Raw genomic sequence first — 11,459 nt, 5'->3', positions numbered from 1 at the left:
GGGTTAGGTCGGGTTTGGTAGTGTTGGGTGGGTGGGGTTGGGGCAAGGTTAAGCATAAGTGTGGTTTGGTGTGCAAGCGGACGGCGGTCGGCTGGATGGATGTCGGGCAAGGTGAAGGGCGCGCGCGCGCCTCACGCGCCAAACAGACGGCCCTGGCTGCCAGGAGGAGCCGCGCAGCCCTGACAGCGCCGCCAGAGCCCGCCTCCACCACCGCAGGGATCCCCCGTTGATGGACATCTGCAAAGCCCGGCCCGTTCTCCCCCCAACTGTGCAGGACCAGCTGTGGCGGGCCGCGTCCCCTTGTAAGCCCCGCCGCCCAGCGCGCGCCACGCGAGCAAGTTGATGAAGAAAAGAAGGTCATGCCCCCGCGCGGCGCCGGGAGCAGGGCGCCGCAGTACTGCCTGGGTCTGGGCTCACCCCGTAGCTGACTGTGTCTCCCGCCTCTGGATCTTCCAGGCCGCAGGTGTCTATGAGGGTCAGCCGGTACCCGTCCAGCTCCTCGTCACCCAGGGCCACCTGGTGGTGACGTCATCCGTTTTGGGAAAAAGGGGGGGTGGTCACGGTCGCGAATCACGCATTGGTTGTTGGCCTCTAGAAGGCAGTGCGAGGGGTGCACGCGCGAGCGGAGGTCGGCGACAGCCAGGGGCCGCAAAGTTGCTGCTTGCTCTGCAGCCCGCTTGGAGGCATGCAGCAAAGTGAGGGGGCAGTGCGCTGCAGGCCCCCGCGGCACGGGGCCCGCTGATGGCGCCACCATGGGCCGCCCGCCCCGGCGCCGCCCCAGGTCCCCCCATCCTCCCGCTCGCTGCCCGCGCCGCCGCTCCGTCGCGGCCTGGGCCGCCGCCGCCTCTCCTTCCCAACGGTGCCATGCCCCGCGGCGAGCCGGCTCTTGCGCCGCGGACCAATCGCAGGCTTAAACGCGCGCGTCCCATGCATCCCTTATGACCAGCACGCGCAGTCCTGAAGAAGAAAGTTGCCATGCCTGGCCGGATAGTGACCGCCCAAAACGAGGCCCACGTCGCCGCCGGCCATTGGAATGAGGCCCACCTGGCGCACGTACTTGACTGTCGAGTCCGTGTCAGCCTGCAGCTTGAATGCGCTGACCGCCGCCGCCTTCTCCCCCAGCAGCGCGTTGACCAGCGAGCTCTTGCCCACGCCGCTCTTGCCGAGCAGCAGCACGGTCAGCTGCCGCGCGCCGGCGGCGCGCAGGTGCGACAGGACGTCCAACACAGCGGCCTGCTCCGGCAGCGTGCGCAGGCCCGTCCAGTCCTGCGCGACCACGAGGTCGTCCTCCTCCTCCTCCTCCTCTTCCTCCTCCTCCTCGGCGCCCTCTTCCTCGTCTTCGTACTCGTCGTCACCTCCGCCACCGCCCGCTGCTGCCGCTGCCGCGCTGCCGCCCTCTGCCGCTGCGGCGTGGGTGCGCGAGTGTGTGATGGCAAAGAGCGACAAAAGATTGTATTCGATGCACTATGTGAAGTATTGATAATCCACGATACGAGCAGTGTGAAGGCGAGCAAAATTTCAGATCCTTCAAGCCTTCGTCGGCACACCGCGGATCCCAGGCTGCTCCATTCACTACTGCAAAGCGTGGGTTTGAGGTTTCAATACATGATATGATTTCAACACCCCATAGAGCCCGTCCGGGCCTACCACCAAGCAGATCGCCGCCGATGGCCTCGTCCCCGTCCGCTTCAATCTCCTCTCCAGTCAACTCCTCCTCAAACTCGTCCCCATAGTCCTCGTCCTCATCGTATACCTCCTCCTCAAACTCGTCGCTCTGTGCAGCGGCCATGATGGCCGCGCTGCGAGCTCAAACTGTTGTAAGCTGCGAATGGACTGTAAATGATATTTGACAATGTGGGTTTCGCCAAGCACTGCCGGACGCGGGACAAAAGTGGTGTGTGATGAGTGCTGCTGATCAGCTGCTGATGGGGCAACAGGAGAACATCCGCCCCCTCACCTTTCACACTGATTGTGTCCAACTCGCCCGCCGAACATCAGGTTTCATTGTTGTTGACCAGCACACTCGCAGGGCCTCAGCGCCGTGGGGCCTCCCATGCAACAAGGGATGAGATGCCACGTCAAGGGGTTGACCAAGGTTGACCTGCTCATCCATACTCACTAAGCAGCTTGCACGTTTAGTGCGATATAATCAATGCAGCCTGATGAGAAGGTGTGACGGCTGGTTCATCGCCAGTCCAACTTGCCAATTATGCTTTTCACGCATCAAAGTGTGTTTGCCCATGCAAACAAGCGCTGCTGCATGTTTGAACAATAAGCGAGCCGCTGGGGCCTGGTTGCAACAAGACAACAATGCGGCTATGGGGTCGCAACAGGGGGCAGAGCGTAACAGGCTCCCAAATCATGAACACACAGACTGCCACCCTTCAACGACGCCCATGACCGCTTCACGGGCCCAGTCATCTAGGGGCGCCTGCTGGGCAGCTGCTCCACTGGCATTAGCTTCAAGGTTTATAGTGTTAACTGACGTGGCCTAGTACTAGCAGTCTGAGATACTAAACCCTTATCCTGGCCAGTGCTCTCCGTGACACATAGACATGCGGCGTTGACCGGCTGGGGCGAGAGCAGCATTCAGCAGAGAAAGTTATCAGCTCAGTCCAGCACTCCTGGAGCGACCGGCACTCCCAGTTGGCCATGCCAGACGGGGTCAGCGTGCCCTCACTCACACTACTACCCACTCAGGTTCAATGCTCAGCAGCACTTGGGGGAATAATCATCTGGGACAAGTGTCTGGATGACTGTTGAAGTCAGGCAACCATGTTGCCCAGGAGCCCAGGCACCAACGTGGGTGGCACATGTGCCCCCCTTTGGGTGTACGCCACGCGCTGCGTCTGCCTGTGCGATGCTTTGGATTGACAGCGCCGGTATGCCCAATGAAGAAAGGGGCTGGCAGCACGTGATGCAGTAATAGGAGCTGAAACTGCACCAGTATGATAAGGTCGCTTTGCAGGTGCGATGCAATACGGTACTGCACAGCGTACAGCTTTTGTGGGTGGCGTTGCTGAGGCAAGGGGCACGACCCGAACCCGTAGTTCTAGAACTCCTTGTACATTCAAGATACACATTTCAACAAGCTGTTGGTCGGCTCCAGAGATATGGGTACGGTACAAAAAGAGGCCTGATACAGGCTACCTGATGCCTCTTTTCTCATTTTCTCCCTTTTCGTGGTGTGCAGACCTGGTGCAGACTGACAGACCCAGTTTGAATGGGCGCTTATCGTACACTTTGCGGTGAGCCCCCTCTTTTTGGCGCATGATAAATGCCTTGTCAGACAATTTTATCCGTCGTCGTCTCGCCCGGTTGAGAGGTGCGCCCGTGCCCTCGAGTACGGTACAGATCTGCAGATCGCGCTCAACACTCTTTTTTTGCAACAGATGAGGCAACAAACCTAGTGCGTACAGTGCCTTTACCTGCAGCACCTTGGGAGGCCAGCCGTCCAGCCAGTGAGCGGAGCAATCACCAGCACGAGCAGTCGCGCGCGCCCTAGGGGCTGCGGTTATGCCTGCAGATGAGTGGCGCCATCGACTTCCTCGACCTGTACGATTCGCTGGTGTCGTCAGATGTCCAGATCCGCATCACAGTTCCTGCTGCTGAGGACGACGCGCCGCCGGCAAAGCGGCAGCAGCTAGACCAGCAGGAGGGCCAACAGAAGGATAGGGAGGGGCGCCGCACTGTCAAAGTGATCAGCGGCCACACCGTCTTCCTGCAAAAGGCCAGCGACTGGGCCAAGTGCAAGCTGGGACCGGAATGGCGCAAGGTGAGGCTTTGAGTGTACGTGCAGCACGGATTTCACGCTCTTGTTGGGACCACCATTGTGGTCGACGAGCAAACTGTGCGAGTGCTGAATAAGCATGCCCCTCTGTTTCTACCATAACTGTGCAGCACTGCCTTTATGCAACCAGGACATACCGGGCATGCTGGATGTCGAGGTGGAGTGCGAGGGCGAGGTGGAAGCTGCCGAGCTGCTGCTCAAGACCTTCTACAGCACCGTGGATGCGGCCAGGCCACTCCAGGGCGCCAGCCACGCCATGTTGCTGCAGGTGAGGCCCACGAACACTGGTGACACCGCTTGAGATACGATGTGACGTCATGTGCACGCCCACACACATGCGCGAGCAGCATGCACACGCACACGCCCTCTCTACGTCACCATTCTCTCTATCCCACGGTCTTGAGCGCATGCTGTCCTTCCTCGTTTCTCGATTTTTCCTTGATCACACATATACAGGACACACACACTCTCTCTCTCCCACACACACACACGCGCGCACACACACACAAGCAAGCATATGTGCTCCGAAAAGAAAGTTTGCATGCACATGCACATACACACGAGCACACACAACACAACCACCCACACATTTGATCACACCCCACAGGTGCTGCTTCTGGCTGATCGCCTGCGTGCAGAGCGCGCTGTCGAAGCTGCCGTGCAGGTGCTTGTCGGTTCAGCCACAGCTGGCGCAGCCGGTGTCCTGGACTGGGACACGGCAACGGGGGTGTACCAGCTGCCCCCGGCCCTGGCCGACAACCCAGTGCTCAAGCCGCTCTTTGACTACGCCGCTGCAGCATTGCAGCAGCAGCTGGGCGACCTGGATGCCACCTTGCTCAACGAGGAACGCCGGGCACAGCTGCTGGCGCTGCCGATTGCGGCACTGCGGCAGCTGCTCAGCGACGAGCGCACACGCGTGAGCAGCGAGAACACTGTGGTGTACACAGTGGCAGCCTGGATCAAGCAGAACGCCAGCAGCAGCGCAGAGCAGCACGCCGAGCTGGCGCAGTGCGTGCGGGCGCCGCGGCTGACGCCTCTGTATACTGCGGCCTTCGCCGCGCAGCTGCTGACCAGCTGGTCGCCGGCCATCAGCGCTGCTGACATGCACTACGCGCTGGCTTTTGCAGGGCTGTCAGAGGCAGCTAGGAAAATGCTGCTTGACGTCGACGGGCTTCCACTTGAACGCCATGCAGCCTGGCAGCTGCCACCCCGGCGCACGTCCCGCACGACACAGGCTGTTGTGGAATGGAGGGTTCCCCTGGCGGAGCTGAGGCGGATATATGAGAGCGCGGCAGGTGCTGCAGGCAAATCAACATCAGCGTTCTTGGGTGCCCGCACAACTTTTCAGGGCCTTGATTGGGATATCGAAGTGCAGGCGAGGACGGGTGACAAAGGCGTGCAATTTGGCGCTTACCTGAGGGTGCAACGGCCTCCCGGCGTTGCCGCTGCTGCCGCAGCTGCCTCGGTGTCTGCCAAGCTTGAGGCGGGCGGGTCCACGGTGCCCGTCATCACGAAATCATTCCTGTGGTTAACGCGAACTGGCCAGGGCTGGGGCTTCCCCAATGCTTTCGAGCTGGGGGACGTCGCGGAGTGGGACGAGGTGGTGTGGCGCAACAAGGCCCTGGTGGGGCAGGACAGCACGGTCCTGGTGCGCTTCACCATCAAGGACGTGGTGTGAGCGGGCATAACCACACATATATTGCCCTGCGTTCTTAGTTTTTTGACATGCTTGCACATGCTTGCTTCAGCGCACGCCGAGTGCCGAGCCGAGCAGAGCTGAGTGTTGCACCTTTCTATTGTGGGGATACATGCCACCATCCATATCAAGCCACATGAATCTCGTTGCCCCCAAGTCATGTGTAGCATGTTTGAATGCCCCATGTGCATATTGTTGTATCTAGAGGTATATCAAGATAACAACAATTGAGCCGTCTCTGGTTCAGGTTGGTATCCGCTCATCACAGGCAGCACCATCGTTCGTTGCGTGCTTCTGCTGAGTGTCAACTTCATTTGCGTGCCACATCAACGGTCCTGCAGCAGCATATGCCATTCAAGTGGTGGTTTGGCTTCTGTAGTATGGCCTCCCTGCCCTAGTAAGTTTGCGGAGGAGCCGCTTTAGGTATGCCGTTGTGTAGTAACCCCGTGTGCATGCTACTGCCTTATTTAAGGCAGTCGAAGCCACAGCATTCAGTAATGTCATGCTTGTCCAAAACACCGCCGTCACCCAAACAGTATGTGCGTCATGCAGCACTTGGGTGCAGGCAGCACTTGGGTGCAGGCCAACGATGAGCGTCCCCGAGGCTCTTGGACTGCTTGTATACTTGACAACTATTAATGGTATGGGTTCTTTCAACCAGCGAGGGGTGGGGGGGGGCATGCAGGTTGGCAAATCCTCTGTGACGACTGGAGTTGTGGTTTCGTGTTGCTGTGATGAGCAGTGTTGAGCTGTATCAAGGTATCTGGGTGGAATATGAATCACAATTGGCGGTGCTACAGCGTTTTTTGTTCTGCCAGCGGACGTTGTTTAACTGACGCGAGTTGTTCGTGCACACCTTGTCAATCCATATTGCCCACAAGTTACTTTTCCTGGAGGTCTTAGTGTTTGTAGGATATCATACGTGAGGCAGAGGTGGGTGCATATGTGCTGCAATTTCTTCACAGTTGCTGGAAAAAAATTGTTTCCTGGTAATGAGAGGAGCCTGTTTCCCATAGGATCTGTCTGGGCATTGAGTGTCACTCCTGAGCAATCCTTCGGCAAGCGTTCATTTGAAGCAAGACATCACGTATGTCCCATGCTTCGGGGATCCTCCGGGGCTCTTGTGCTGACCTGGCCGCTGCACGGTCAACATTGGGTGTGTGGGGATAAATTTACTGCTGGGATTGCCGGGCACTGCGGGCGCCACGAAAATCTTAGATGTTCAAGCAACCTTTGTATCGTCTTACCTGTTGGGGCTTTGTGTTGCGCGGCGTGTTCCGCGTCGGGGCAGCGTCGGTCATTTGAATTGGGCGCATGCATGTTGGGTAAGCAACCTGTTCGAAAAAAATTGCTCAGTGGTAAAACATCAGACACCTGCATCTGTTGTCAGCCTGCGTCGTTGAGGCGCGCAACGTGCCTGTCGTGTATGCAGATCTGCAGATCGCGCCAAACATTCGCTTACTTCTACACATAAGACAATAGACCGTGTGCGTACAGCACCTTCACCGGCAGTACCTTAGGAGGCCAGCCGTCCAGCCAGTGAGCGGATCAATCAGCAGCGCGTCGAGCGCGCTACAGGGGCTGCGGCTCTGCCTGCAGATGAGTGGCGCCGTTGACTTCCTCGACCTGTACGATACGGCAGTGTCATCAGATGTCCAGATCCGCATCACAGTGCCTGCTGCTGAGGACGACGCGCCGCCGGCGAAGCGGCAGCAGCTAGACCAGAAAGAGGGCCAACAGAAGGACAGGGAGGAGCGCCGCACTGTCAAAGTGATCAGCGGCCACACAATCATCCTACAAAAGGCCAGCGACTGGGCCAAGTGCAAGCTGGGGCTGGAATGGCGCAAGGTGAGGCTTGACGTGCAGCACGGATTGTATGCTCTTGTTGGGACCACCATTGTGGTCAACAAGCCAAGTGAACAATTGTAGAAGAAGCACGCAACTCTGTTATTAGCACAAGTGTGCCACGTTGTCTTGACGCACCCAGGACACGCCCGGCATGCTGGATGTCGAGGTGGAGTGCGAGGGCGAGGTGGAAGCTGCCGAGGTGCTGCTCAAGACCTTCTACAGCACTGTGGATGCAGCCAGGCCACTCCAGGGCGCCAGCCACGCCACCCTGCTGCAGGTGAGGCCCTGGAACACTGGTTACACGGCTTAGGTTAGGATGTGCCGTCCATGTGCCGCATGCGCGAGCAGGCATGCACACCCACACACCGTCTCTGCGTCATCATCGGCTCTATCTCACCGTCTCGCACAAGCTGTCCTGCTTTGTGTCTAAAATTTTCAATTACACCCACATACACACTCTCTCTCCCACACACACACACACACACACACACACACACACACACATACACGCACGCACACAAGCAAACACATGGGCTCACAACAACATTTTCATGCACATTCACATGAGCACACACAACACAACCCCCCACACCATCGCCACAACCCACAGGTGCTGCTGCTGGCTGACCGCCTTCGAGCAGAGCGCGCGGTGGAAGCTGCCGTGCAGGTGTTTGTCGGCTCAGCCACAGCTGGCGCAGCCGGTGCCCTTGACTGGGACACGGTGACAGCAGTATACCAGCTGCCCCCGGCCCTGGCCGACAACCCAGTGCTCAAGCCGCTCTTTGAGTACGCCGCTGCAGCATTGCAGGAGCGGCTGGGCGATCTGGACGCCACCTTGCTCAACGGGGAACGCCGAGCGCAGCTGCTGGCGCTGCCCTTTGCGGCCATGCGGCAGCTGCTCAGCGATGACCGCACGTGTGTGAGCAGCGAGAACACAGTGGTGTACACGATTGCGGCCTGGATCAAGAAGAACGCCAGCAGCGCAGAGCAGCGCGCAGAGCTGGCGCAGTGCGTGCGGGCGCCGCTGCTGACGCCGCTGTACAGCGCGGCCGTCGCTGCGCAGCTGCTGACCAGCTGGTCGCCGGCCATCAGCCCTGCTGACATGCACTACGCGCTGGTTTTTGCAGGGCTGTCAGAGGCAGTTCGTAAGGAACTGCTTGAGGTCGACGGGATTCCACTTGAGTGCCATGCAGCCTGGCAGCTGCCATCCCGGCGCATATCCCGCACGACACAGGCTGTTGTGGAGTGGAGGGTTCCCCTGGCGGAGCTGCGTAGATTGTATGAGAGCGCGGCAGGTGCTCAAGGCAAATCAACATCAGCATTCTCGGGGGACCGTACAACCTTTCAGGGCCTTGATCTGAATATCGAAGTGGAGGCGGCAACGGGTGACAAAGGCGTTGATTTCTGCGCTTATCTGAGGGTGCACCGGCCTGCCGGCGTTGCCGTTGGTGCCGCAGCTGTCTCTGTGTCTGCCAAGTTTGAGGCAGGCGGGTCTGTGATGCCCGTCATATCAAGATCATGCGTGATGGCAACGCGAGTTGGCCACGGCTGGGGCTACTCTGACGTGTTTAAGCTGGGGGAGATCTCGGAGTGGGACGAGGTGATGTGGCGCAACAAGGCCCTGGTGGGGCAGGACGGCACAGTCCTGGTGCGCTTCACCATCAAGGACGTGAAGTGAGCGGGCGGAACACATTTACTGCCCTGCGTGTACCACTTGGTTGACATGCTCGCACATGCTTGCTTCAGCGCACGCTGAGTGCTGGGCTGAGCAGTGTTGAGTCCTGCACCTTTTGATTGTGGAGATACATGCCACCAAATTTAATCAAGCCATGTGCATCTCGTTGCCACCAAGTCATGTGTAGCGTGTTTTTACAATCCCATGTGCATTTCATTATTCCTCTAGGGAAGCAACAACTCTGTCTCTGGTGCAGGTTAGGATTTGCGCAACACAGGCAGCGCCTGCCATGGTTCAATTCTTCTGCTGCTGCTTCTTGCGGAGCTTCAATTGCGTGCCACGTCTATGGTCCTGCAGTGGCATATGCCATTGCCTTGGCTTTTGCAGTTTTGCCTTGCCATCGTTTAGAAACGCTGTGCTTGTCTGAGAAACCACCATTACCCAAACAATATGTGCGGCACGCAGCAGTTGTGTGCAGGCGGGCCAACGATGAGCGTCCCCGAGGCTCTGGGACTGCTTGTATACCCGACAACTGCTTATGGTGTGGGTTCTTTCTTTGAAACAGCGAGGAGTGGGGGGGAGAGTTGGCGCCGGCGGCTGGGCGCACAGGCGCGGGCGGGGGCACATTGTTATTGGCAAATCCTCTGTGACGACAGGGGCTGTGGTGTCTTGTTTCTGCGGAAAACGGTGATAAGCTGTATAAAGGCATATGTCAACATCATGACTCACAGTTGGTGGTTGCTGCAGCGCTTTTTGTCCTGCCAGCAGATGTTATTTGACTGAGTTGAGTTGTTTGTAAACACCGTGTCAGTACATATTGCCCCCCAAAAAATCTAACAGGGTCTCATAGTGTGTATAATATTATACGTGAGGCAGAGATGGGTGCTTATGTGCTGCATTCGTCCACAAATGCTGAATACAGCTTGTTGTTGGGAATGAGAGGAGCCTCTTTCCAACATGATCTTTCTGGCCTTCGCATTTCATCCCCCAGCAATCCTTTGGAACGCTTGCATTTGATGCAAGATACCGTATCATACATGTTCCATGCTTTGGGATTGTTGAGGGCTCCCGTGGTGACCCAGGTGGCCGCACGGTCAAACAATGGTGTTGTAGGTGTGGAGTGATGAATGCAGTGTTGCTGGGAATGCTGGGCACTGTTATGATACTTGGCAATGCGGGCGCCAAGAACATCTATATTCTCTTCACATAAACTCTGTGTCGTCTCACCTGTTGGTTATTCGTATTGCTCGGCGTGTTCCGAGTCGCGACAGGGTTGGCCACGGTGGATCTACACAAGGCGCACCACTTTGCACGAGACGTTAGGCCCTTAACGCACCTCATGTGAAACCCGACATGTTTTAGCAGGGTACAGCAGGGTTGAGCAGGTGCTGGGGCGAAGCAGCAAGTGTGCGAGAGAGCAGCTGCAGCTCGCACAGCACGAACACACAGCGCGAGATGAGCGGCCCTATAGACTTCTCCCATCTGTTCAACTCCTCTGAAAACTCCGACATCAAGCTCAGAATGGTCTTGGCGGCGCCAGCAGGGCCCGACGCGCCCGCCGCCAAGCGGCAGCGCACACGGACGGGGGACCACGCTGCCGCAAATGCGGCGCCCCAGGGCGCTGCCTCTCCCACTGAGGGGCGGCCTCAGCGGGATCAGCGGCGGCCCCCCAGGGCCGTGCTGCGCGAGTTTGACGCGCACTCAGTACTCCTTGACGAGTCCAGCGACTACATCAAGGGCATGCCGGACTGGGGCCAGGTGCGGCGCCAGTGCCGCGGCGGGTGCGGATGGGTGTGCATGCCCGCATCTTGGGCGCGAGCGGCCGTCTTGGGTGGCCAATATCATATCCCGCTCCATCCCCTTCAACCCACCTGCGGGTTATGGGAGCCGTGCGTGCGCCAGCGGCGCTGCACCCTGCAGCGCGCTCCTCACGGACGTGATGCGGACTGTCGCGCCGCACCCCCACCCATCCCATCCAGGACGAGCCGGGCGTGGTGGACATCGAGGTTGAGGACGAGGGCGAGGTGGAAGCTGCCGAGCTGCTGCTCAAGACCTTCTACAGCACCGTGGACGCCGGCAAGCCGCTGCGGGGCGCCAGCCAGGCCACCCTGCTGCAGGTGTGTTTCGACCGCGGCGCACGCACAGCCCGGTTGTTTTGCAAGTGAAATAGCCTGCTTCTTATCAAGCACATGGATATAGCCCACAAGAAGCGGTGCATGATGTGAATTCAAATACATGCACATCACAAGAATCCGCACAATCTGTTGTGCGCCCATGCACTTGCGGCACGCATGGAATTGTGGGCGGCACCATAGGATGCGCGCACACGCGCGTGCACGGACGTGAAAGCAGTGCACTTGTGCGTGTGTCTTACTTCCTCACAATGCGTGCACGTGTTCATCTTGCGTTCGTGTACACGCGCGCGACACACACACACACACACACACACA

General features: G+C 58.5%; 4 protein-coding genes across 4 annotated transcripts in view; 3 read left to right on the top strand and 1 right to left on the bottom strand.

Moving 5' to 3' along the window:
• Window positions 1–131: 131 nt before the first annotated feature.
• Window positions 132–1,789, bottom strand: MNEG_4487 (chloroplast outer envelope protein; the record flags this gene model as incomplete). The annotated part of the gene is made up of 4 exons (XM_014047043.1): window positions 132–152; window positions 418–516; window positions 1,045–1,403; window positions 1,648–1,789. The coding sequence occupies 4 exons, from the start codon at window positions 1,787–1,789 to the stop codon at window positions 132–134; spliced, it is 621 nt and encodes a 206-aa protein (XP_013902497.1).
• Window positions 1,790–3,526: 1,737 nt separating this feature from the next.
• Window positions 3,527–5,468, top strand: MNEG_4486 (hypothetical protein; the record flags this gene model as incomplete). Its single annotated transcript, XM_014047042.1, has 4 exons — window positions 3,527–3,775; window positions 3,921–4,058; window positions 4,398–5,085; window positions 5,248–5,468. The coding sequence occupies 4 exons, from the start codon at window positions 3,527–3,529 to the stop codon at window positions 5,466–5,468; spliced, it is 1,296 nt and encodes a 431-aa protein (XP_013902496.1).
• A 1,617-nt stretch (window positions 5,469–7,085) lies between these two features.
• Window positions 7,086–9,012, top strand: MNEG_4485 (hypothetical protein; the record flags this gene model as incomplete). Its single annotated transcript, XM_014047041.1, has 4 exons — window positions 7,086–7,334; window positions 7,474–7,611; window positions 7,945–8,479; window positions 8,705–9,012. 4 exons carry the CDS (start codon window positions 7,086–7,088, stop codon window positions 9,010–9,012), a joined length of 1,230 nt encoding a protein of 409 aa, XP_013902495.1.
• A 1,452-nt stretch (window positions 9,013–10,464) lies between these two features.
• MNEG_4484 (hypothetical protein) overlaps window positions 10,465–11,459 on the top strand; it is a gene marked incomplete at both ends in the record, with an annotated part of 2,537 nt that continues 1,542 nt past the window's right edge. Inside the window, 2 exons of the mRNA XM_014047040.1 lie at window positions 10,465–10,767; window positions 10,989–11,126. Coding sequence (XP_013902494.1) covers window positions 10,465–10,767; window positions 10,989–11,126 — 441 coding nt within the window. The remainder of the gene's footprint in view (window positions 10,768–10,988; window positions 11,127–11,459) is intronic.

The sequence above is a fragment of the Monoraphidium neglectum genome (genome assembly GCF_000611645.1).
Source record: "Monoraphidium neglectum strain SAG 48.87 unplaced genomic scaffold scaffold00624, whole genome shotgun sequence".
Taxonomy (NCBI): Eukaryota; Viridiplantae; Chlorophyta; class Chlorophyceae; order Sphaeropleales; family Selenastraceae; genus Monoraphidium; species Monoraphidium neglectum.
This window is presented reverse-complemented; position numbering and strand designations above follow the sequence as displayed.